The 27,816-nt window shown below is 30.7% G+C and overlaps 2 protein-coding genes across 4 annotated transcripts in view; one reads left to right on the top strand and one right to left on the bottom strand.

Annotated features, from left to right (window-relative positions):
- The first annotated feature begins 7,109 nt into the window (after positions 1 to 7,109).
- LOC100169504 (tyrosine-protein kinase CSK) lies at positions 7,110 to 13,135 on the top strand. 3 transcript variants are annotated; one of them, XM_008187658.3, is made up of 11 exons: positions 7,110 to 8,285; positions 8,720 to 8,849; positions 8,975 to 9,144; positions 9,422 to 9,641; positions 9,959 to 10,093; positions 10,158 to 10,294; positions 10,407 to 10,568; positions 10,644 to 10,839; positions 10,911 to 10,997; positions 11,071 to 11,163; positions 11,239 to 13,135. In XM_008187658.3, the coding sequence occupies exons 2-11, from the start codon at positions 8,814 to 8,816 to the stop codon at positions 11,323 to 11,325; spliced, it is 1,323 nt and encodes a 440-aa protein (XP_008185880.1). In that variant the 5' UTR covers positions 7,110 to 8,285; positions 8,720 to 8,813; the 3' UTR covers positions 11,326 to 13,135. The 3 variants fall into 3 exon arrangements, with proteins under 3 accessions (XP_008185880.1, XP_001952482.1, XP_008185881.1); XM_001952447.5 differs by having other exon boundaries at positions 7,110 to 8,289; XM_008187659.3 differs by lacking the exon at positions 7,110 to 8,285 and adding an exon at positions 8,303 to 8,439.
- Positions 13,136 to 14,573: 1,438 nt separating this feature from the next.
- LOC100168142 (phospholipase A1) overlaps positions 14,574 to 27,816 on the bottom strand; it is a 56,391-nt gene continuing 43,148 nt past the window's right edge. The window contains exons 6-9 of the mRNA XM_029488329.1: positions 22,612 to 22,809; positions 17,948 to 18,113; positions 16,096 to 16,170; positions 14,574 to 14,865 (exon numbers count right to left, since the gene is read on the bottom strand). Of these exons, the coding sequence (XP_029344189.1) occupies positions 16,113 to 16,170; positions 17,948 to 18,113; positions 22,612 to 22,809 (422 nt within the window). The 3' untranslated portion in view covers positions 14,574 to 14,865; positions 16,096 to 16,112. The remainder of the gene's footprint in view (positions 14,866 to 16,095; positions 16,171 to 17,947; positions 18,114 to 22,611; positions 22,810 to 27,816) is intronic.

Below are 27,816 nucleotides of genomic sequence, written 5' to 3'. Positions count from 1 at the left end.
GGTAATAAAAAGTTTTCCCCTCATTTTTTATCGTTTTTCCTAATTATTAAGAAAAGATAACTTTTAATTTTCAATTTCACCAATAAAATGTACCAAATATAAATCGAATTTGCTATCAGATATCATTCCCGACGTTGAAGATCAAAACATTTTTTCTACAATAACACACCGTGTACCAACGCATAATATAGTTAAATACTTAAATCGCAATACGCATTGATTGCTCCGATCAGAATCTAAAAGATTTTACCTATAGAAGTAAACGAGTCGAACAGTATACCTAATAGAATACATATCGATGTATAAATCCTCATTGAAATATTATAATACAATATAGCTTCTGCGTAAATATAGTTGATTTATACTATATATAATAAAAAGAAGAATAATTGTGTTTGGAAAAATGAAAAGCCTCGAAATGCAGCCGATACTGCCATACTCGCTATCACTAATAAACGATGTTATGTTTTAAATAATCGGTGACGGCCTAGGACGAAATTCGGAATCGGCTCATTTGCAATATTCTGATTTATCTATACGCGATCACTATATAAACCTTTAGTGAAAATGGCAAAAGTCATATTAAAATAACGAAACAACCCACCAAATCTAAATAACCATTATGGACGTCAATACGCCATAGACCATTAACAACATCGAGTACGAATCAATAGAAACACAAGACCAAGCAGATTTTACAATTTCGAAGAGGAACCGACGATCGGAGATTTGGCGGACCTTATGTATTTATACAACGCAGTTTGCAATCGGCGACGTGCGTCGACCACCATTCAACTATAGACGATGAGTCAAAAGCTGGACCATTTAAGTGATTCAAGGTGACGTGGTTGCAGCGCCAGCGGGGCAGCAGCGGTAGAGGCGCGAAGTGATGAGGCAGTGGACGTCACCCAGGCCAGGGGAACATGAATCTGAAACGGTTTTGGAGACTGTGACGGTCGAAAATGAACACGCACTATCACCGCTGCCTAGTACCCGTGGTCGAGTTTAACCGGCCGGCACTATGACATTATTTGCACTTATTCCCATGTAACACGAATACCGGCCAATTAAAATGCATTACCCAATTATTATATAATATCGTTTTTGTTGTCCCGTGTGATGGGCGACGCGTCCAAAGCTCGTACCTAAGTCTATTACTTTTATTGTGCCTCTCAGCCGGACAACATGAGCGAGTAGAAACACCGTCTTACCGAGAACGTCCTGGTGACGATGCTCGGACACACACGCAGAATTTGGTAATGCATCATTATGATTATTATTATTTATACTACACCTTGGCCGGTATTTCGTGTTTTTTTCTTGTATATAGTACCTACCTACTATAGAGTACTACTATTATTATTATTATGATTACTTATTTACGCCAGTAACCAAATAGTTACCATGCTAGTACCCTGCGACAATGCAGTTTATTATTATTATTATGTATTTGTTTTTTTTTTGGTTAAGGTGACCCTTTTTGTTGCGGCCAAGTTTTTATGCCGGTGTGGGCGTTTCTTGGTCATAAACTTAACTATTATTCTTTACCATAACGATTAAAATAAATTTACCTTTAATTCACCCATCGATTATATTTTATTATTGCCTTTCCCAATTTCTATTATTATTATTTAAAAATCCCACACGCTCCGGTTTCTGAATCTCGGCTGTGGGTTGGCGACCTTAACACCAAAGTTTTTCGTCAACGTACGCTCCACGCCGAATCTAGGTAAGCCACCGTGTGAGACGTTACAAGACTTGGTTGGCACACTGGACCTGGGACCGGTCACATCAGCAATACACGCAGCTCCACAGTCCACGTAGACGGACGGCGAGAATCGTCTCCGCCGTGTGGAGAGGCATAACAAAAGCAATACTCGTATTCAGCTGTTGCTCCCGAAGAGAATAGCGTCCGAGAGTCTCCTCCTTGGCCAAGGGCAGCGGACAACGCGAGGCGACGTGTGGTCCAGGTATATGTACGTGATAGTGTACTTATGAGGTGATAAGTCAACAATACACGTTCTCCGGCCACCAGCGGTGGCACGACGGAATCGCAGACGTCACCGACGGGCACCCAGCTGCACCCGCAAGCGACGACGACACAACGACGGAGGCTGGCGCTACTGGCAAGAACAACAACACCGTCCTAAGCAGTGACGACTGCAGTGCTGTGTAATGTGTATTATTTTCGGGAGCAACAACACAATACGCGTACGGCTTTTGTGATGCCTTTCCACGCGGTGGAGACAATAATTTCTCGTTACCCGTCTACGTGGAGTTGCCTGTATTGCTGGTGTAACCGGCCCCGGGTCCAGCCAGCCGACCAAGTCTCTAAAACAGTTTATCAGATTACCAAGGTTCTATAACAGTTAAAACAGATTTTCGTTCCCCTGGCCGGGGTGACGTCAACCGCCTCGTCACTTCGCTTTTCAACCGCTACCTGCACCGCCGGTGCAGCAACCACGTCGTCTTGAATATTTTCAACTGGTCCAGTTTTGGACTCATCGTCTAGTTGAATGATTGTCGACGCTTCCCCTCCCACATCGCCTCGTATTGTCTGATATCTTTTTTTCGTTTAAATTATTATTTCTTGTTTTTGAAACTTTCTTTGTATTATATTATATCATTTTTTTTTTTGGCATCATTGGTTAAAAATTTTAAAGCACTCATTCATTAATTAAATATATATATATTGTTCATTCAATTATATAATACAATTATTTTGTTTGCACAGTAAAATATTGTTTCCTATAAGTTATTTTTTGTTGTTTCTTGTTTATTACAATATTGTATTTATTTCAATAGATTTATCACTCCTCTGAACATGATCGTGTCCCATTCCCATAAAAATATTAATCAACAATGTTTTTGTTACATAACAAATCTCATGGTGATAAATAAAAGAAAATTAACATAAATCATGAGATTAGGGAGGATACCCAGTGGTAACACTCTATATAACATTTAACATTTAAAGAAAGATATTTTAATTTAAAAAAAAATAAAAATACTTTTATACGCTAGTAACCTTTGTTGTTGAAGCGAATTGATAAATATAAAAAAAAATGTCAGCAGGTACACCGTAAATAGCTCAACCCAATTCAAAATATTTCGAAAATATTATCAAACATAGAAAATGATAAAATAGACATTTGGTGTAAATTTCAAGTACTGAAGTACCTATATCTAATATCTATGCGGTTATTTATTTTTAATTACAACAAATAAGAAAATTGTTCCATGATAAATGTTGTAAAAATGTACGTAATAATTTGAAAATGTTTGTGATTCTAACGAATTATGTGAAACGCTTACTGGAAATTATTGTGCATTTACGCTCAACTTTTTTTTAATGTCCACTAACATCACCTTATGAAGAACCTTGTGTTATTTGAATTTTTAAGTTTTTTGACCGAGGAATAATTGATTATTGACATGTTTACAAAAACTAATAAAAATCGTAAAATGTCATATTATGTCTAAAATAGCTCAACATGATTAAAAATATTTTGAAAATTTTATAAAGTGTATAGAATTCTACAGTCGTTATTTTTAGTTATACCTACCAAAAACAAAAATCGAATTATGTCGAAAACCGATTTTGCGCAAAAAATTCCCGTTTTTCCTTAATTTTCTTTTTGTTTTTCGTGGTGCTTTTGAAAATTTCTGGGAGTTTTAAATTTTTACCTCCCAAGCGCACTAACTAGTTTCACTTTCCCACCAGAAAAGATACTTAAGTTGAAAATTGAAGCATTATTATTTATTTCGATTACTTTACGTGTACAAGACAAAAAAAAAACATAAAAAACACAGAATCTAAAATGTATAACATTAAAGACATTCATTTATATTTTTGTATGATATATTAGGTAAGCACGCAAATATGCAATCACTCGCTCAAACTGGTTTGCGTCCTCATCCGCGACGACTGCATTATCAAGTTTCGCCGAAATATCGCATCATTTTGCCTGACCGTGAGATTCGCAGGACAATATATTATTACGTAATATGTAGTATATTCAACATAGATAAGTGATAACTCACGTGATTACAGGATCCGTGTTGTTAAGGATTATATAATTTCGAGATGAAGATAGAGAGAACTAGAGAAGGATAGAGTGATAGTAGGAGGGTGAGTATACTTTTCTTTCCGACTAATGTTTGCCAATCGTGTACCACTCTCGTTCCATATTCATTACACCTATTATAGATACCTAGTATATCTTTTTTATATTATATATATATATATATACCCATATACAAATACGTGTAAGTTTTATCGTCGTGTTTTGAGCCAGTTCGGACGCACGCATATATATACGCGCTCATCCGCGGTTTTCGACATTGAGAGTCAAAAACTCGAAACTATATAATATTTTAATTTATAATATAATAAATTATATGCTACCTATATTTATTGGTATAATAAATATAGCTACTGTATAATATGTGGGCAGTGGGTTGTGGGTACTTTTGTAAGTATATTTCAACGAGTTTATGTACAATGTACATATATGTACTATAACTTATAATTTATAATCATATTCAACTGTTGTATACTTAAGAATTTTCAGTTAGTATTAAAAAAATCATATTTTTCAACAATACATAACAGCCAACAGATTTGATAGACATTATATATACAGGTTAAATAGGTGACAACTTTTAAATCGCACTTTTATTAGATGCATTATAATATTTGAACATAGATTCAAATATACATAGGTACCTATTATAATAAGTTTATAATACGAGTCACAGTAATTTTTATTTTCAACAAATATCTAATGAAATCCTTTGTTTTGTTAACTCAGATTTAAACTGATAATAAGGCAGTATTGATGTGTCTATCGCAATTTTTCTATTATTTAGATTAAATGTTTTAATATGTCTATAGTCAGCTTTAGTTGGTTTCTTCTTAATGAATTAATTTGTTTGTTATTCTTATAGCCTGTGTGTTAGGTATAACTATTATATTATGTATGTGAAATACAGAAATGTGAAGTTATTTTCAATTGCATAAAAATATTCATAAATAAAATACACTTTTGTTTTGAAAAGTTTTGAATATTTTTAAAAAACTAAAAAAAATTTGATTTAAAGTTTCTTACCTACCATAATATACTATAATTAGGTAGGTATAGTAGGTAATTGATATTATACTTTTAGGTATAGTACATATTATTATATATTGAAAAGAAGAAATCCCACTGGATGGATTCTTCGCTCAAGTCATCAGTCTTTATTTTTTTTTTATTTTATTATTCTTATTCTACTTCTACTTCTATCACAACACTTATCCTAAAAAAATAATATATTTACAGATTGTATAATAAAACAAATTAAAAAAAAAAAAAATATATTGAAATGATCTAGTTTTGACATTGTGACTGATGAGTGATGACCTAGGTTTTAAGTTATAAAATATAAATATATACCTATTTAGAAGTTGTAATATCATAATTTTTATTCCTTGTTGTTATTTTGTTAATTTAAACTTGTTTTTGAAAAAAAAAGTGGACAAGTGGGTACTAAATATAAAGTTTTAAAATGTAATCATATACTTTTGATTTTAGATGTCTGTTAATTCATGAGCTTTACGCCTTTACCACTTCTTGCCATTTTTGGTTTCACTGCGAGATTGGCAATGCATTTTAAACAGGAATCGGCTTTAAAAGAGATATTTTAAATTGTGCATTAGTTTTTCCTAACCTTAATTTGTTATACCTTTGTTCCTCAGTTGAATACGATCCCTACACACCTGCGTCCTGCAGTAGGTAGTATAAAGTATTCAGTTAGAACGTGACAACGTGCATGATACATTTTCAAGATCACTGGATTTATACTATAAATGTTCATAATTCACTCCGCAATTATGCTTTTGTAGCTGAAAAGCTTATGATATGCTTGATTCGTTTGCAAAATGTTGAAGTGTCTTGGGTACATTTTTCAATAATTTGTTGTGTGGTAATTAGTAAAATCACCTATTCTACCCTAAATCTCATAATTTACATTCACTCATTAATTTCAGTTTACCAGCAAAATATCTGTTTCCATGTCTACTTCTATACACCTAGTATATATAAAATGTTGCAACTAGACATTTAAAAAATATTGCAATTATATTGTGGACTCTTCGTCTGCCGTTTAATTATTAAATATGATGTTATACAATATTACAATCATTGATTATGTGTTAATTTTAAGTAAAGGTGTAAAACATGTAAATATATTTTCAACGGGTCCTACTAGTTTATACATTAAAATAAGATGATATTAATTATTCTAATTTACATATAATATTACATAGCCACATAATATAATATAATATAATATTATATCTACTGTTAATACCATCGTCTTGCCGCCTTCAATTTTACTTCGAGATATTGAACAATATCAAACAAATTAATAACTAATTTGGCGTATATTTTATCATAATTATTACATAATATTATATATTATTATCATAATATGTTCGTGGTTACACCATGCCACCATTGGCATTTGACCGGACTACAGCACTGCGTCGTACGCAGTGACACGGCCGCTATCTCACTCGTATAATAAATATATAATAGTACAATATAATATTATGAGTATACACTCGCGCACTATTATAACAACAGTAAGTACACATGGCTTTTTTTTATTATTATTTACGCGTACCTACGTCATACAATTGTTATTATTTATGATCATGATGTATACGCATATATTATACGACGATAAACCGTAGCGCGAAACGTTTGATAGAATTAATCGTTCGTTCGGGGAAAAAAAAATGACCGTGCGGAGTGGGTGAAGAGAGTAAGTTGAAATAACGAAGAATTTTCCGCGAATGCGCCGCGGCGGCTCTCCTATTCTGGCTCGATCGGAAAAACGCTTGAGCACTCGGCCGGCTAGAGTAATCGCGTTTTCACGCCAAGTCGGGCGCACCCGATCGCACATAAAAATAATTATAATTTATAACGATGTACTATAATATACGCACGTCCAAAGTTGGAGGATACCTACCTTTATAAATTTGTGTTTAAATAATTTTCCGCGGTGTCGAACGTGCTCGTATCGGCGGGCGTTTTTATGAAAAATCTTCACGTTGGTGGGGCCAGCAGCAGTCTGCAGTTTGCCGCATCGCGCCGAAACAGTGAAATCTCAACGTCGTATTATTATTATTTTAATCAGCTGATCTCTGCCTTGCCCGAATCAACGTTATTATAGTTCTATTTTCGAGTAGAACATAACTGCCGAGTATAGAATGATGCGCACACGGCCCGTGCAATCCTGAGGTCTCGTAATTATTATTATTCGCTGATCATTCGTGTCTTGCTGTTTTCAAGTCGTCGACGTGAAAATGATTTATGGATATATACGCGTACGAACCGTAACCGAACTACAACTGAAGACGCTAGACACGGTAGTTTTTAACGACGGACCGTCTTGCAAGTCGTCTTCGGCACTCGCTCGATGTATCAAATTCGTTTTGATCGTTTCACCTGTCGCCTAAAAATTTCAGTTTTTGGTCACATACGAAAACAAACTTACCCGTGTACATATTTTGGACTGTTAAAACGGAAAATTGAACGGATCTAGTTCAAGGCATAGGAGCCGTTAATATTAGTAGTTTAAACTTCAAGGGTTCTCTCGAATCTCGTTGATTCCATTCTGTGGTTTTCTATTCGATATTTCGATCTTCGGCGGCAAAGAAGACGAAGACGACGACCGCGGCAGTGTGACCATTTGTCTGGCGCACGAATTCGTTTCGGTCCGTCGGCAGCGTTGACCGTGGCCCGCTGCGCGCGTTCGTCAACGATAATATTATTGTATACAACTGTTTTCGTGGTGTGTGCGCGTGCGCTCGAGTGTGTATATTGTGTTTACCATAATAATATATCGTCATTATCAACGCGTATCGCCCGATTATCATTTCATTACCAATAATAATAATAACAATATAAAAAGTAGTAATAAATAATAATAATAGTGTTTTTCGTTCGGTGCGCGGTAGCGTCGGGTTTAATGTCATTTCGCGAATCTCTCCGTTCGGTCTTTCGATCGAAAAACTAGCACTCGCGGAACTGGTTTCGCGACTGCGTCGCCGACTACGACTACTACGACGACAACACAGCTTAATTTGTATCGCACGTTTGCAGAAAACAAATTCCGCGGAGTACCTACGCGATTTGTGAAATTTTCGTCCGTCGCTGTTATGACGGATCGTCGTCCGACGAGATCCCGATTCGCCGAAAACCGTTCCGGTCGTCCACGCTAACCCGGGAATACCGGTGGGTAAGCATCTGTGAAATTTATGCGTGTTCCCAGTATCCGTGTCATCATCCTTCGCTGCCCCCCGACTATCACCTCAGTCTCTTAAAAGTTCAGTCTTTCGATCATGTTATTACGATCACGTAACGCACATCCTCCGAATACTCGCCCGTGGTAAGCAGATCAAATTTTTCCCCTATACCCACTATGGATGACGATTTTCTGATAGAGACCATTTAGTGTATCAGACACACGAGTGTAGGTGTGTGTTATTTGAATGCAATCGCGTGTTTGTGTGTGTGTGTACGCGTATTCCTCGAATGTGGGTGTGTGATGATTCATACTTGCTGCAATATGAACCAATCCTAATGTTGCAATAACAAAATACAACAGTCCTAACCTACTGTTACATATTTTATTAATCACTGTTTCATAATTTATCATGTGTGCACAGATCAAACGGTCATTAATTGCAGTGAATCAATGTTCTGTCACGGATAAATTGGATCAAATGGTCGTTGGCCAATCGTTGAACAAACACTGGAAAAATGGATCACGGGTATCAAAATACCGGCAGAACCCATGTAAGTCACTTATAACTTGTACTTTATAGTATTAAAGTTTAGTCTGCGGCTTATGCTCTCGTCACTGAACCAGAACAATGTCGCATAACTGATTTTACTGACCAACCGTCATTGGTAATTTTTAGTTTGGAACAACTCCTCAACAATTGGTTACACACTCGTTTTGCGACAGAGCTTCGCCAGTATCACCCGTCACAAACATCGGAAGTTACTCTTCATTTGTTCAACACGTAAAAGATGACAACAATATGAATTCGTTACAACGCAAAGCACAAGTGAAATTAAATGCCATGCCGTGAGTACAAATTATCATATTATATAACTATTTAAGTATATAATTTTGTTTTATTCTCAATAATAATAATAGTCTTTGTTGTAGGGAAAAAAATTAATTTTTTAACTGATTACATTACACAAAATATACAATTTTAGAAAGAAGTTCTTACATTTACTTTTAATAACATTGACTATTGGGATAATTTATTCTTGTACTTTACCTAAGCTCTTAAATGTTAATATTTTGGTTTAGTAAAATTAATTTATAATTATTTCTGTTATTTATGCAATGGTAGATGGTTTCATGGAAAAATATCAAGAGAGATGGCTGAAGATTTACTAACACCAAAAGAAAATGGTCTATTTCTGGTTAGAGAATCTACTAACTATCCGGGAGATTATACACTTTGTGTTTGTTACATTGGTAAAGTGGAACATTACAGAGTTAAGTATAAAGACAACCAACTTACAATCGATGATGAAGAATTTTTTGAAAATCTATCCCAATTAGTCGAAGTAAGTAATTTTTCAATCTATTTCTTGGATTTTTCGACATTTAAAATTTCTAACCTGACATCACTCGTGCAGGGTAAATCGTAAATTAACGTTTCAAACTAATTTTAATAGTACTGAGTCTATACATTTTAGTATCGTCTAATAATGTTTACGTGTATATTTAAAGTTATTTATTTATTTTCTTTTATATATTATTTTATAAAATTAACTATGGAGTAAATTTTTACCACTGGCATCAAAAACCACGCAAGTGGTTGCAGATTAATTTGATTTTTACTTTTGCAAAACATAATTGTGTATGATAATTCATATTATAGCACTACCAAAAAGATGCTGATGGCCTATGTACACAATTAACTAAGAGTCTACCTAAAAAAGGCAAACAAGAATTTTGTATTGATACCAAATCTTTTATTGATGCCGGATGGGTTATCCAAGAACAGGAATTACAGGTTTGCTAAAGTAAAATCTATCTATTTGATACCTTATTAAATTAAACATGTTTTTATCCTCTAGTTAAACGAAACCATTGGCAAAGGGGAATTTGGTGATGTATTATTAGGAGTGTACAGAGGAGAAAAAGTAGCTGTTAAAATGTTGAAAGACTCTAGCGTAGAAGCCCAAAAATTCCTAACAGAAGCTTTACTTATGACGTAATAAACTAAAATCGGTCTAATTTATTAAATATATTTTTAAATTATCATATAGCTTATTTAGTAAAAAAACAAATTATATAGACAATTTATATGTCTGTTGGTTTATCAGGTCTTTGAGGCATGAAAATTTGGTTGAACTTCTTGGACTTGTATTGAATGAAAAACATTTATTGCTAGTTACTGAATACATGGGTAAAGGTAGTCTTGTTGAATATTTACGATCAAGAGGAAGACTTCATGTCACCAAAAAAGATCAAATCAATTTTGCTGTGTAAGTTATTATACATTTTAAAATTATGTATTGATTTGTCATTTAGTTAATTGTATGATATAAAAAATATTATAGTGATACGTGTAGCGGTATGGAGTATTTAGAGTTCAGAAAAGTAGTGCATAGAGATTTAGCAGCTCGAAATGTTTTAATATCAGAAGCCGGAGTAGCTAAAGTAGCTGATTTTGGATTGGCACGTGAAGAAAATTATATTGTGGATGCTGGAAAATTGCCCATCAAGTGGACTGCCCCTGAAGCACTTAGACAAGGAGTAATTTGAAATAGCAAATGTTTACAATAATTAAGATTTAATTTAATTTAAAATATTGGATGAATTTTTAGGTGTTCTCAAATAAATCAGATATGTGGAGTTTTGGAGTTCTATTATGGGAAATTTATTCTTTTGGTCGAGTTCCTTACTCTAGAATAGTAAGTGTTTCATTATTTTAACTTGTTTGAATTGTCGATCAATATTAATAATTAAAACGTTTATGTTTATTAGCCATTAATTGATGTAGTAAAGCATGTAGAAAAAGGATATCGTATGGAAGCTCCTGAGTGTTGTCCTCCAGAAATATATGAAATCATGAGACAAGTAAACATAGTTTTGTGATACTATTAATATTAAGATTTAATATTGTTTATTGTTTATACTTTTATACTTTTATAGGCATGGGACTTATTTCCTGAACGAAGACCTACGTTTAAGGATGTTAAGACCAAACTAGCACAATTAAAAGTTGTAACTATTAACTAAAAGTTGCATTGACTAATGACTAATGTATAATAATATATCTGTGCACTAACTTTGTTAATATCTGTATAGTATCAAATTTAATTAATATTTATGAGCTAGTCTTTATTTTATCAACCTTCAGTATTTTTTATTCTTTAGTGTTTTTTAAAATTATTATTATTACTATTACTATTATTATTGTATACTATTTAATATTTATACAAAATAAATGCATTTAGTATTGGTTGAGGTAGATTTTCAAACTTTTAACCGAGTTACATAACTACATCAATTATGATGCTGAATAATGTTTGGTATCACACATTAAATATAAATGTTTTTTTTAACATGTTCACATTATTTATATCTATTATATATTTAATCAAAAGCATTTAATTTATATAAAATGGGATCTTACTATTAAATAATATATAAACTGAACTAATATACTTATAATAAATTAATTTGATATCATATTAATAGTCTTTGTGGGTATTAACATTTTGAAATTATTATACATATTATATTGATATTCTGTAAAATGCTTTAATTATCAAAGACAGTGTTATGTATGGTATATACATGTGATATTTAAATCAGGAATTAATACTGAATGTATATACTATTTTTAATAATTTTGTTCATCAAGTTAGTTTATTTATTGCATTCGGATTATCATTAAGTATGTTAAAAATTAATTAATACTTCACCAATACTAAGCATTTTAATATTAAATTTTTTTTGATTGTATTTTGGGCTTGATTGTGTTTTTCTGTTTGTTTTTTTTCAATTTTATTTCGTTATTCAATTGATAGGTACAATATTTTAAAATACTATTTTGCAAAAAATCAACATCAAACTCATCTCATTGCAATAAATTGATTTACTTTAATAGTCTATATAGATAACAATGTAACTTAATATGTTAATTTTTTTTATATGATGTAAAAGTTATTTTTTCTATAGTAGACAATTTATTATTAAATTACTATTTATTTATCATTGAACTTGACTGTTATAAAATGTATTTATAGCAATTGTAACTTATCTATTAGAAATTGGTTTCAATTTTTATCAATTATTTATCAAATACTTTCTATAATATTTAATAGATAAATTTGCATAGATTTTACTTTTTAGTTTGCTTTATATTTTTGAATCTAACTGTAAGTATGATGTAATATATTATTGATATTCTTTTCAAAACACCAAACTTAGAAATTATCTTTCCAATTGCTTACTAATAAATAATAATACTGACTGATTAAAATAGAATGTTACTGTAAAACACTAATATTGTTGGAAGCCCACACCAAGTTTTTAAATTTACACTGATTACTGCTAAAAATATGTTTCTAATAAATGTTAAAAGATTTTTTATTTTACAAGTCATTTGTAATATTAAATTACAAAACACGAAATTATAATTTCACTAATTAATTGTATTAGAATAAGGAATAATAATCAATTTTAATGTTTTTAAAATTATTTATGTCAAATCTCTTAAATGAGATGTATCTAAGATAAATTGCCTTATTTGACGTAACATATGTGGAGTTTGGACGTAAGAAAACTTTTAATATTTGATTTGTTTTAGGTAAAGGTTTTTTATTCAAAACTATGTAAATATTGCTGTATTTTACTGGTGTATTTGTTTGTTTGTTTGTTTTTTTTTATTTACTTGGGTAGCTTTATTTACCAAAAACTTATGGTTTTTGTACTCATATGTTAATAAGTTTATTATGATTATTTTTATTTTAAGAACTTTTTTTTTTGCTACCCTATAATATATTTTTTTTAATCTAAAATAAATTGATATTCTCTCAATAAATAAGTGTTATAATTTTTAATTTACAAAATGTATTGTGTTGCTTTGTGTCTACTTATTTTGTTTGCTTGTACCTATATTGTACTTACCTTACTAGTGGAAATACCAATTTCACTTAACTAACTATTTAATTGCGATAAGCATGTAATTATATTAACTGATTAACTACAGTCTTATTAAAACTTTTTTAAAATTACAATTGATTATAGTTTTCAGCAGGCTTTTAAATTTGAATATGTTTGTAATGATAAAACTTAGAACACTATAGTCATTATTTGCATTTTTTGCAGCCCTATATGTCACCTATGAAATCATTCTTATTCGGGTATGAAGTCGACGTGTCCCTCAAACCGTGTGAATTTATTGGTGTAGATAGCAGAGAAGGACATTTTTCGTAATATTTGCAATAACTGTTATTGTAATAATTATTATTCGAATTATTTTCGTATTCTTATACCCAGTTTAAGAATGTTCAAAACTTCAAACTATTCAAATAAAAAATGATTCGAATATTTTTAAAATACAATTATTCGAATAACTTGTTTACAATTTATCAGAATAATTGTGTTTCAAAACTAGGTATTTGAATATTTTTAATAAATCATTTGAATAATTTTTTATTCGAATAATATTATTTGGATAGACATTTTCTCAATTCTGATAGACATACAAGTACAATTCGTTTTTAAAGTTAAAAAAAGAATGTTTTACATTCGTCGTCAGATAAGGATATAGATGGCGATTTGTAAAGGTCACCTATATTAATATTTATAACGATGTTATCTACCGACTACCCTTTCTGTCTTCCAGTGGCTAATACGCCAATTCCACGTCTTGTGAATTTGGATCGAACTTAAATCGGAGTTTATAGGAGGAAAATATATAGGTGACCGCATTATTGATTTTGCAGTAGACAGTGACGAAAGGAATAAGAAAAAGAACTATATGCATCGTGCCATCGTGTACAGTTCAATTTAAAAAGCAAAAATTTTGACGTACGTGAATTATTTCTCAAACTAGAGTTGTGAGAGATGATGTAAAACACCTATAAATCCGGTAACATCGGCAGACGAAAATTGAGATGAGCGAATGTGCGTTGTCCCAGTCCTACTAGTCTGAATACAACAAAGAAATTTCGGAAGAATCAATTTTGTGTATTTACTTTTAATATTGTTGTGAATTATTAGACTGGTATCAGTGGTACCTATCTGTATATCAAATTTAAGAGGACGTTCTGAATAATTAATTCAACTCTATTATAATATGTTTGATTTTAGAGTGAATTGACCTAGTTCTAAATTTAGAAAATAAGAATATTATCTAGGCCAACGACATCGGTTTTTTTTTTCATATTTTAATGCGAGTTATGATAGCATTTTGAAATAGTAATTGTTTGTACATTTTAAAATTTATACCTAGTGATCATAATAATATGAAATGATGACGAGTGCCGACAGTGTATTTATTTCACACAGTATTTTGTATCGTATCATATATATTAATAATAATTACTACATAATATTATATTATATTGTACACGTTGTTATAATATACATAATAGAAACGGTATAATGATATTTAACTATACGGTAACCGGTCGCATACAACAATCTTTGGTTTTAGTCCGGGGATTTTCCGTCTCTCGTGACACGCATTATTCCTGTTGTGTTTTCGTTGCCATGTTGTATATAATATTAACTGTCCTCGGGTCGTTTTCTCCGGTTCTGCGTCTCCTGAAATCCAATAGACCAATCAGATGAGTTCGAACATTTCCGAATAATAATACTAATACATAATATGGTTACAGGAAACGGCGATTATTTTATGGCAGAACAACCGATATTCCTTATAAGTTATAAACTAATCTATAGGCCTGAATCGAATTAAATTTTAAATATGTAGACATTTCTTTTTAAATCATATGTGTTCAGTTGATATTTTAGAAACAAAAATCATTAAAATTATGACTAAAATTGAAACTGGTAAGCTTATGATATATGCAGTAGGTAGTAAGTTCTATAAATTACCGTTAGTAAAAACATAAATTGGATCAAAAGTCTAAACAATAAAATAATATCTCTATTGTCTTAATAATAGGTAAATATTTGGATTTAAGTTATATTTTTTTGAAAACTGGAGGTGAATGATAGGTAATATCATTGATTATAAATACCAGTATTTATAATCAGTGATACTATTTAATACTATTTAATAGTACCTATTTATAATCAATGGTAGGTAATATATATTATCTAGGTAAATTATCAAAAATATCAAAAACTCGACCAGTTTTGGCTTGGTCGATTTTTCTTAAACGTTAATAGTTTTTCTTTTAAATTGTATAGAAAAATCAAATCAAAATGATTAGGTACCATTTCAAAAATACCAAATATTTTATTTCACAAAAACATTTTTTTTTTAATTTTCTCCATTAAATCATCAGAATTTTCTAATGAAAAAAATGAAAACTTAAAATTCAAATATGCGAGTATATTGATTTGCGTCTAGGTACCTACTAAGGAATGTGATTTTTGGTTTTTGTTTTTATTTAAAACGCATTCTAATTTTTAGGTACCCATTATACTGTTGTTAATAAGTAATAAACTAAACGAATAACATATCTACATATTAAATTATATACGAGAGATGAAACGGCGATTGTATGAAACATAATAGATAGTTACCGACCTAGGTACCTAAATGTAGAAAGTTGGATAAACGCAGATTAAATTTTAATAATAATAATTATTAAATTGTTTGTAGACCACGTTACGTTTTTTTGTTTCTCCTAACGCGATATAAATTCATAAACCATGGTTATCGAAAATTAAATATTAAAACGAATGTCCTACGATTTTATTGAAAACACGGATAAATACTATATTTTATTGTACCTATTATATGTGTCACAATGTGTATCTAAATGAAACATTTTTTTTTAAATATATTTTATTATATTTTACCTGTTGGAGGTTCTGGTCTAATCGAATGGACACGCTTTACTGTTACGCATTTGAATGCAGTACGTTCCTCGTGCGCTAAAACACAACGGAAAACAATATTTAAAATATACATTAACATAATATAAACGTGTTTATTGTGTTATTGACAATTATTGTAGTCAAAAATATTTTATTTTTCAGACAAAAAAAAAAAAATTACTTATAAAATGAAACGGTTTTTCTACACAATTCAATACGACAATAGGTACCTATTATAATCACCCTAATAACTATATTGAGTTTTTATTCACGTAGGTAGGTAAAATAATAAGTAATAATAACGATTCTTTTAACTGTTAACTTTAATTTTCTTGAAAAGCTATGGCCTAACACATTTGGCATGGGTACGTTGGGTACGCTTTATTACTCCATTCCGCTCATCAAAACTATGAATATGTAGTATGCCCTGTGGTCATGTAACTACCTACTCACTGTAAATTATTATGAAAAAACAACTACTCGTATAAAATTTGGTTTTTGTATATTTGAAATTATCAGGAAAAACAATATATTATTCTACTTTGAAATACGAAGTCCAAAATGTATTCTGTACCTAATTCAAAAGAGTAAAACACTTTAATAAGAATAACGTCAAAAATGTAATTTTTTCATAAATGTTGTTTTGTTATGATTTATAATTTAGATAAATTTTACTCTTCGAGAAAATATATGTTTAACATTAAAGGTATTCGGATTGTGATCCATATTGGTAGTCTTATTTTTACGGTGGATGGGGTGGTATATGTATTTATCCAGAGCTCGCTAACTCGAGGGGGCCTCAGACTATACATGAAGCTATTTAAATCTCATAGGTAGTACTCAAGTACGCCAATTACTAGTTACTATTACCGTGGTCACGTGTATTTTCTGTATTATGAAAACACCTGCAGCATACCTACCTACGTACAAATATTAATTTATTGGAATGCGAAAAAACCATTTTCAAAATAAAGAACAAGTGGATCCACCCCCCCCCCCCCTCACCGTGTATACCGTATACCCTAACAATCTCATACTTGGAAAATAAGCCACTGCAGTCTACAGTGCGAATCAAAATGGATACTCCTGAAGTTCTGCAGCAGTATAAGAACTCTAAGAGCACTCTAAGTATATTTAATTTACTTAAATGTATTCGATATGATTACAGCATTGTCTTAAGTAGAGTTTGGATTGTGTAGCTCTATGCAACTATAGCAAAACATTTAAAATTAATAAAAAAAAACACTAGCAATTAAAAAAAAAAGCACCAAAAACCTAAAAAGCTCTTAAACTGTTTTTAATAAAAAGTTTTAATATTATAGACATACATTAATTTTGTTTTTATTATTATCGAATATATTAGTTAATATCTATACCTATAACCGGTTACAGTTAACTTAATATTTTAATATTTTAAATTGTAATTAAATACATTAAAATAAAATATAAAATATATAAAATACGTATAAAAGAAATAAGCGTACAAAATATTTAAAAAATTTATGGTAGCCATTTAATTGTTTTAGCTTATGAATCTTATGTTCATCCAGAAAATAATGTAAAATTTTAATTTAAACACTGCTTCCCACCCAACTCATTTTGAAAATTAAGTATTTTCGCCTTCAATATCTGAGTTACATTGAACAAATAAATCAAAATAAAATTTCAAGCATTGTATTTTAAGTATATAGTAATACAAATCGAATTTATAGCTGACATAGCTTTGTTTTAAACCAATGGGGAAAACAAAGCCAATGCCTATACAAAATCCGAACTCTAGTCACAAGGCACAAAATATTATAATATTTTTTATAAATAACTATATGGCGCATACTTGTCCGGAGTGTGGAATCCCATGGATACTGGCACGTCTTTGCCGTACGACCTGGACAGTGGTTCGCAGGTGGAGGTGCAGGGCACGCCTTGGTGGCGCTTACCCCGTTCCGAGACGGAAGCCGCGAAGAAACAAGCGCTCAAGAAGTGACTGCACCGGGCCCGGCCTGAACAACACACGCGCACACGGACGACCGACTCTCATTAAAGACGCGGATCGATATAATAAATATAATAATAATAAGACTCTACATAATATATTATGTATATATACTTATACAGTTATATCGTCAAACGTCATATAATAAATACATATTATTGTATAGTTATAGGTAATTTATAAAGTGAAATAATATATATATCGCTGCAGCACTACAGCTGTATTGTATATAATATATATAGGCGGGTATATACTATAATAGTTATTATTATATTGTATAAGCGCACGATACAACGATATATTTTATATACGCGTCGTTTAAAGAGGACACCACGGCCGCATATATCATAATATTATATGATGTGTAGTCTCCGTCTTACGGAATGGACCTATAGGTTTAGGTACAACTGCATAGCACGACGGAAAATTCGCGTTCAGCGCAGAGTACCAAAATGGTTAGCTCTATGCTGTTTTGCTAACTAGGTAGGTACACAAAATTGGAACTGCAGCCGAACACAAATTCACCTTGATATACGTTTGTATAAGACGGAGACAACACATATACTATGTGGTTGTGGCGTCCGCTTATTATACAGAGTGATACTTTTATTGCTGTTCAGTCATTTTATCGGTAATTGATACATGTGCGTGTTGGTGAAAATTATTATTTATTCCATCAGGTATAAAAAAAATAGAATTTTTATTAAAAATATGTTCTGTTTTAATTATTTCAGAATATGTACCTATAAAAATAAATGATCACACCGAGAAAATTACTGTATGATTGTGGTAAAAGAATCACTCTGTATATACACCAAGCTCAACTAAAATACAGTAAAAGCCACCATTTAACCATATACTCATAATCGAATTTACATTTTACAAAATATTATACGATAAATAATACATCATAGAAATTGTATACAGTCGGACAGACTACAGATATAATAATGGTATTTCATTATATCATACCAGCTACTATCAAATATAAATATGGTATAATATTTAATAATAATATGGTATACTTACTCACCACAAATCAGCCGTCGCAAAATTTTACAAATTATATAAAAATATGATTTATTTTGTTTTCGTATTCAAAATATTATTATTACCTCTATGGCTATACATATCGAAATATATATATAAATAGTATATTTATAAAGTGCACATGTTCGTGAGGAATTTCACTTTTAGTTAATTTTTTATGTGCAATAAACTAATAAACTGGTTCGCCATTCCTACTGAGTTCCACTGAATTTTTTTTCAAGTTGATGCATACAAATTGAATTTTAAATAAGTTGTTTCTAAGTTATTCTTTAAGTACTATATAATGATAATATACCATGATAATATAGGTTTGAAAGATGTGGGTCGTAGGGGCTGTGTTGATTTGAAAATATTATAGTAATTAATTAATATTAATATTTTATGATTAGTAAAAATTGTCAAAGTATGGTAAATACTGGACTAAAAATATTACATCTGTTTAATATTTGATGCACAACCATTAAGTGGTATTCTTATTAGTAAATACATTTTAAGAATTCGGAAACTAATGGTTTGAATTTCGATTTAGATACCTACGCATCTAAATTTTTAAAAGAATCATCTTAACTTATAGTAAAGAAGGATGGTTCTCCTTAGGAAAATATATTTTTATATCGCCACTGGATACTCATAAAATGGCGTGAAAAAAATCCAAGTACCTATGTATATGAAAATACGGTCTTATTAAGTATAAAATAAACATGCGATATTACACTGTGAGACCAAATGGGTTGCGGATTCGTGAAATATTTGTGTAATATTGTAATGATTTTTTTCGTGGAAAACAAAGACAAGAACTTAATTCGCGAGAAACTTACCACATATTATAATATTATTATATTTTGTTTACTGAAAAAAATTGTTTAGGTTAAGACGATAGCGATTTGCAATCGACTAAAAATCATGTATTGCGATCGACCTGATGGCTACCCCCGATGGCCGATTTACAAAATAAGCGTGTATAATAATAATTACATTATAACACATAATAATATGTTATATTCACGCGGTGCGTTCGTCCGAGCATAGAGCGTATATTTTCTATATTTTAATGCTTGACGGCTGTTTTACTAATATTTCTAAATATAACGCAAATATTTCTAATATTACGCGACTTATATTGTATAGTAAAAATATAATCGAACGTTTCGCTACATACCTAGTATTATAAAATATACAATGCACGCGCCAACAACTACAAAAAGCGTTTTCGCGACCAAAATCTTTTAAGCAAAATTGCCCAAAAAAAACCTTTCAAAAATATTTGCTTATACACACCGTCAGTCACTACTATACTTCGCCGTCCAACAGGTATCCGCAGTCTACCTACCACGAAAACATAAAATATTCATGAGCCACTAAGTCCACAGCTGCAATTTTTATCATGTATAATATAATATATTACAATATATATTGTTTAATCATCAGCCGTCTACGTTATTAATTTCCACAGTCGCAAATAGTCCAATCTTTTTCTATAATATTTTCTAAAAATTATATATGCTAAGTCCAAGTATTAACTTTTGAATTGGAGGACTAAATTCTCCTAATCCCCCACCCCATATTTGCGCCAATGTTAATTTCGTTAGTTATTATACCTATTATCTATTTAGCGTTGTAATGAGGTAGGTATGGGAATATTATAATATAATATAGCTATAGGACAATTACAATGCGGCGTACGAAGTGATTAAAATTCTTTATGACCTTTCTTTTTTCGTTTCAACAATTTATCGTTATATTTTTGTAAGATATTTATCTACTAGAAGACGTAAGAAACACTTGTATTATAGGTAAATTTATGTTTTTTTTTTAACTTCAAAGTTTACACGGAACACTGCGCAATACAATTATAGCACAATGTTGTTGACACGAAAAAACCTCTGATGTGCTAAAATCCGATTTTTAGGAACGCAAAAAACGATATGAAAAAAAAAATTTGAAGCCAACATTCAATATTTATTGTGGAAATGTATATAAATTGTCAATGTTTAGCCGCATTGGAGATTTTATTATAGCTTATGTTTTTTACCAAGCTTACGTAGGAGGTTTTTCGAATGATAGTAGTTGGTGTCATCATATTTAAAATTGTTCACCAAATGGAAGGTATTTCATAAATAATTTTTATTTTATAGTAGGGTGTGTTACCATAGCTACACATATTGGATGTTTTATTTATTATTTTTCGGCGATAATATTATAAAATTATAGCTTGTCTGAATCTTGGGACACCAAAACTTCAAAATCGTAAATTTTGCACAAATGAGGTTTTTTCGTGTCAACGACTACAAATTATTTTAATGTTTACTATAAAGTATAAACAGATATTATTTAAAACTTTTTTTATCTTGATTTAGATAGTGAAGTGAACGATGAGGAACTGATCGTGACAACGGAACCTGTTTTAATTTTTTGGTAGCAAAAAAATCTCTATAAAGACTAGTATTTTAAAGCTTTACTATATTGTAGAATAATAAAACTTCGAACTCGTACTGCAGTTGCAACTTATTGACCAAAAAACCGAAACAAAATAATTCGCATGCTGTCGCAACGCATTTGTCCACGTTATCAACTCTTTTGTGAAACGATATTTTGGGAATAATTACTATCACATACACGTAAATGCTCATTATTAATTTCAAGTATATATGCATATGTTTTGGATTAAGTATACAATATATTTTAAAAATAAAAATTGCTGTATTAGGTTTTTTTTAATGATCTGAGATATTATATGGATTTCCAACAAGTGTTTATAAATGAGTCGCAGTGTCAGGTGGGTGGGTGCGTTCTTGTACCTACGAGGATAAATACGGCTAGACGTGATGTATAGTGTATATAATGTATAGTGTATTCAGTAAGGTACTTAGGTACGTGTTAAACGTTATTTCAGCCCACAAAATACTACGATTTATTAAAGTATAAAAATTCAGATAATTTTTAATGGGTTCCAAAAATCCGTTATCAAACCGCATTTCAATGACAAAAATGAATTTACAGAAAAAAAAATGATTACGTTCCATAGATTAGTCAGATTTTTATTTTTTTTATTTAAAAGAGGAAAACAGGTCGAATTAGTTTTTCAAACGAAGAATACAAATTATCGAAATTTAAAAGTTTCTGCACATGGCGTGAGAAATTTTCTGGCGAGGCGAGAATTTGTAAAAAAAAGAACTCATCGGCTATTCGACTTCCTAACTAACACCATTTGCAGATCATCACTCTACACACGTATAATTATCAATAACTGATAATTAATCAATCGTATCCACGATTGGTAAATGATAGAAATATGCTGTTTGTAGTATTATAGTCTTGGTAACATTATAGTCATCTGTATATAGTCGTCGTATATTAGGTACGTATTTGTATATAGTATAGAAAAATGGTGACCCTACATCTTAGTTGTGCTAATGGATCGTTCCGCCAGACCGGCGACGAGCAATAATTATTACGGATATTCCTAGGCTCCTTGGCACAGCTAGGCTGCAGGCGGCCGCCGTTCACGCAAAAGTCGACGTGTCCCACTTGTGGCGCCTCGCCGAGGAATCCAGCGTTTGTGTGTATCACCTGAACCGTGGTCGCGTCGTCCCTGGTTAAACGGAACTCGGCTGAACCGTACCTGTCCACCAGCGGCCTGGCCGGATCTAGACCTGCAACATGTGTAATAACTCAAAAATTAGTTCAGGTGTAATATATATATTATTGTACTGTGTACATAATATTATTATTATGTGTGAATGATGGATGCGAAGTGGAAGAGGAGTTGTCAGGTATAATTTGTGAGACTGTTATAGAGGCGATGCCGTAAAGATTAAAAGGTGGATTTTATATAAAGTAGTTGTGAAGCCGCAGACATTTGAAGTAGTATGAATCGGAATGTTGGGGCAGTGGCCAGTGGACAATACAGTTATAAAACATAACAGAGAGCAAATGTAGCCGAGATGAGAATTCTAAGGTGGTATTGTGTGAAGTGACTATAGTGATATAGCAGGATAGAATAATAAATTAATTTATTTGTGGTTGGTAACGATTGTAGACAAAATTCTGAGGGAGAATAAGTTGAGATGATTCGGTCAAATTATGAGAAAAGGCGACTCAAAGGCAGTGAGAGTGGCCATAGAAATTATGAATTAATATAGTAGGAATGAGAGGGAGAGGAAGTCCGAAGTATTTATTTCTAATATTATTTAAAGTTTATAGTACAACACAAACATCGGTTGAGAAAATAAAGTAGTATAGCTGGTTATTAAATGCTTATTTACTCGGTATAATTAGGTTTACATATTATGTCTTTCGTTAAAATCATATCACTATATATTATACACTTGTACAATCTAAGAGTTCATATATTATATCAAAATAGTCGGTACTGAAAGTATCAATGGACTGTAGGTTAGGTTGACTTAGGCACTGATCCAGAGCAAAAATCTGGGGGAGTGGGGAGTTTTCCCCAATATTATTCCCATTTTTTGATCTTACCCGTAGCATAATATAATATTTAAAAATAATTATTTGACGTTCATACCTGAATAGTATTTAATTTATCGTTAAAACGTTTTTTTAAATAATAAAATGATAAAATATCACAATATTCCTGAGGGCTGTAAAATCACTAAAATATAACTTGTAATAATCATCAACCATACTATATAGTGTGAGGTGTGACGGAGAAAGGTCAGACGAACTATGAACTGTATACAAATTACAAATATTTATATTTTATTATATTAAATGTAAGAAAGCGACGAAAGTACGAAATGGAACCCAACTGTCTTGTTTTGTCGTAATTATTTTTAAAGTTATTAATAACTGCCGTTATAGGTATGTAGGTAGGTACAACAAGATTTTAATATTTAATTTGCTTATTCAGATTTCAGAATATATGACCGATCATTTTGACTTTTGACTCGATCATTTTCAGGAAGCAATATGTTCAAAAAGATTCGTTTACCTGAGTTGGTACGCAATTCGTGTGCGCTTCTAAATATTATATTATAGTTTTATTTTACATACATTTTATACGTTAGTTTAGACATCATAATAATGCATTTGAGTACAAAACGTTTATGGATTAATACATTTTAGTATTTTACTAATATAAAATATTGAAGAATATATTACAGTGGAGTACGATAACGATAACCGAAAAGCATCGATCATTTTTTTTATATCTTATATATACCTATCTATATTGTTTTTCATAAATAGTTCAACAGTTTTAAATATATTTTTATATTTTACGCATATTATTTTTTTGGTATATCTTTCGAGCTATAAACACAATAGAATATTGTGCTTTTATTTTATTTAACTTACATTTTAAATATTTTTTACAAAATACCAGGTGTATAATAATAGTCAGGCATCAAGTCAAAACATACTAAATTTTTACTTTAAAAAATAATTACATTTTAATTTAAAGTTTATAATTATTTTATATTGCTTACGATAAATATTATGGTAAATATCATAAGCTATATGCCTATATTTGTTTTTAAGGAAACGATTTCTGTTGGTATATTGGTAAGATTATGATACATCATTTTAAAATATATGCAATGAACAGATTATGTATATAGTTTATTATTATTATGACAAATTAAACTTAAGTCTTGAGACTTGAGTAAATAAATGTTAATTTTTTATATTTTTAAGTAAATATATATGGGGTGTGTTGGGTTACTTTTCATGTAACATTAGGTGAGAGCTACAGCCCTCTCTCCCATAATTTGAGCCCTGGTTGCGATACTGGTTTTTAGATAGTCTTTATGGATAGTTTTCCAATACTAACCTGAAATCGATTTAAGGGGATTCAACCCAGTGATTATCTGTATTTGTCTAACACACTGGTGACATAGGTTTTTAGATATGTTATTTGCCAAACGTACCGATTGATATAGTAAAGCAATACGAATTCTGAAATAGATTTGAATAATATTTCGTCAAGTCTACTTGAAATCAACTTTGCTAAATTTTTGATTTTAACTTCAATTTGCTTACTTTTCAATTTGTTTCATTTTGTTAAATTTGCTTAAAGATCACTAACTAATATTAAACATTCATGCATATTCGGTTTACAAATCTTATACTTTGTCAACATTAAAATGATATACTGATATAATAATACCACTAACACGTGACAATTTATTCTGTAAGCTTCTTTCAATATTTATTGAGACTTCTATTTTAGTATTTAATTCATTCTAAATTTTAAGAGGACGCCACATCCGCTGTGTTTTCTCCGTCTTACAAGTGCGTACATACCAAATTTACGCTCAGCAGATCATGTTTAGTATCATTAGTTTAAAAATTAGAGTTAATCGACCTATTATAAAACTTGATGGTAAGAACATTATCTGTGTCTGTGTGTTTTTGAGTGTAAGTTATGATGATAATCTAAAATAGCGTAAATGCCGTAAATTAAAAATGCTCATAACTCATTTAAAACTAAATAATCGTAAAAAACCAACATACAAACACAGAAAATGTTTTTACCATCTAGTTTCCTAATATATCGATTCACTTTAATTTTTAAACTAACTGAGCTAAACGTGATCTGCTTAGCGTAAATTTGCACTATTAAGATGGAGACAACACATGCGGGTGTGGCGTCCTCTTTAGTAGAATTTGACAAGGCTGGGCAATGAGCATTAACGAGTTAAATAGTTAAAGTTAAGTTAAAAAGTTTATTTTACTTTAACTTTTTAACTTAACTAGTTACTTTTGGCTTTTCATTAACTTAACTGTTAACTTACTAAATTTCTTTTTTAATTAATGTAAAATTAACGAATTGATTTTTCATTTTAAGAAGTAAGTTAAGTTAATTTTTTTTTTGTTCTTAATTTTATTATTTTTCAATATTTCAGTCTATTCCGTTTTCATGTCAAAAAATATTTACGTGAATTGTTTAAAGTTAAAAATGTATATCATTCCAATCTAACTTATATGGAAATACTGTATGAAGTATAAATAATATAGTCTATAACTTAGTTTTGGGTTAGAAAAAAAAGTACGCTAGCGTTGTATAAACAAACTAACTTTTTTTAAACTTATTATAAAGTTAACAAAGAGTGTGTGTTAACATTTAACTTAACTGAGTATAGTTAAATTAACTTTTTACTTTTATCTTTTTGTTATTGGTGCATATTAACTTAACTTAACTGAGTTAAAAAAAATCATTAACTTGCCCAGCCTTGGAATTTGACTATACAAAATATTGTCTATTGTAAATTATACCCAACTCGTTTTACAATGACAAAGTTTTTGACGGTCACTTTGTACGATAAAAATAAAAAAAATTGAAATTTTTCCAAGAAAATGTCCATGTTTGAGCTATTAAGTTGTAATAATTTTATATTCATAATGACATTATTGTTACGGTATACTGTTATGTAGGTTTACACAATTATTGAAATCGTACTAGCGTGTTAATACAATTACGAACTCTATACGCGTCGTCACTCATACAATTTTTTTAAAGAAATTAAAAATATTATTTATTTATAGTTTATGGGTAGTCTATCATGTTTTTGTGTTGAGGAAGTTTAAATACAGAAATTGGGTGACCCTAACTGACCTAAAAAAATGCATTTCAGAAAAAAATTCCGCAATGGATGGTTTACTAACTCTTACTAACTGTATTAGTATTTAGTAAGCTAATGATCACACCCCTGTAGGCAGTACGACGAAATTATATACAATCGTAACCTATCGTATGGTACCATGATAGTCGATATATATATATATAATATATATAGTTATAATTCTGAGTCGTTGTCGTCACCGTCTACACATGAGTATATGATAATCAGGGAAAGTCGCGGAGCGCGTGTGCGAATGAGTATAGGAAGAGAAAATACATACGAAAGGAATCTGTAAATTATTATTGATACTTAAATAAAACCAAACGTATTTCTAGTCCGTCTAGTCTAACGTATTTCTGTATAATAATATTATGTTTTCATACGTATTTAATACGGGTCATCGACGTAGGTAGGACGGTGGTGATCCTACGTGTAATATAATATACCTAAAGGTAAGGTACCGCCTATACATTAAAACAAAGTGTATTTTTACCGGTAAAAAAGACTGTACGATATTATAGTTATTACTTTGGATATAATATTACCGTATAATGTTTCCCCGGCGCAATATATTATAATATATTGTTAATTATTATGGCACGAAAAGATATTTATTAATTTAACCTAGGTACTAACATTGAAGCATAATAATAATATAGAGAAGAATACATTTGTAATAAATAAAAATGTATGTACGCCGTAAATTTATTTTGGCAGTTAAATTTATCGAGCCTTTTTTCGGCGATTTACTATAGACTGCCGAAGTTACGATCTCACGGTTCTATAATATAGACATATAGTTCCTGCTGCAGTTTCTAATAATGGTTCTGGTGAGTGCATAATATAATATCTATGCACAGACGCTCAGTACATTGTAGATTGTACATATTACGCGGTAAATCAATGGCATAATTTGCGTTAAATGCAAAAATATTTGCCAATAGTCTATTATATGATCAGAGCTGCTAAAATAAGTACCTATTCTCAGATTTAAAATATTATAATATGTATATACTATTATTAAACATTATGAAGTGTTAATAACTGAACAATTTTTCTTTAATAAAATAAAAA

The sequence above is a fragment of the Acyrthosiphon pisum genome, chromosome A1, assembly GCF_005508785.2.
Source record: "Acyrthosiphon pisum isolate AL4f chromosome A1, pea_aphid_22Mar2018_4r6ur, whole genome shotgun sequence".
Lineage (NCBI taxonomy): Eukaryota > Metazoa > Arthropoda > Insecta > Hemiptera > Aphididae > Acyrthosiphon > Acyrthosiphon pisum.
This window is presented reverse-complemented; position numbering and strand designations above follow the sequence as displayed.

Bases quoted from the DNA above. Each gene is read 5' to 3' on its own strand.
- LOC100169504 (XM_008187658.3), top strand. From the start codon at position 8,814: ATGGATCACGGGTATCAAAATACCGGCAGAACCCAT. The intron at 8,850-8,974 runs GTAAGTCACTTA...GGTAATTTTTAG, and splicing joins AAAATACCGGCAGAACCCAT to TTTGGAACAACTCCTCAACA. The intron at 10,295-10,406 runs GTAATAAACTAA...TTGGTTTATCAG, and splicing joins ACAGAAGCTTTACTTATGAC to GTCTTTGAGGCATGAAAATT.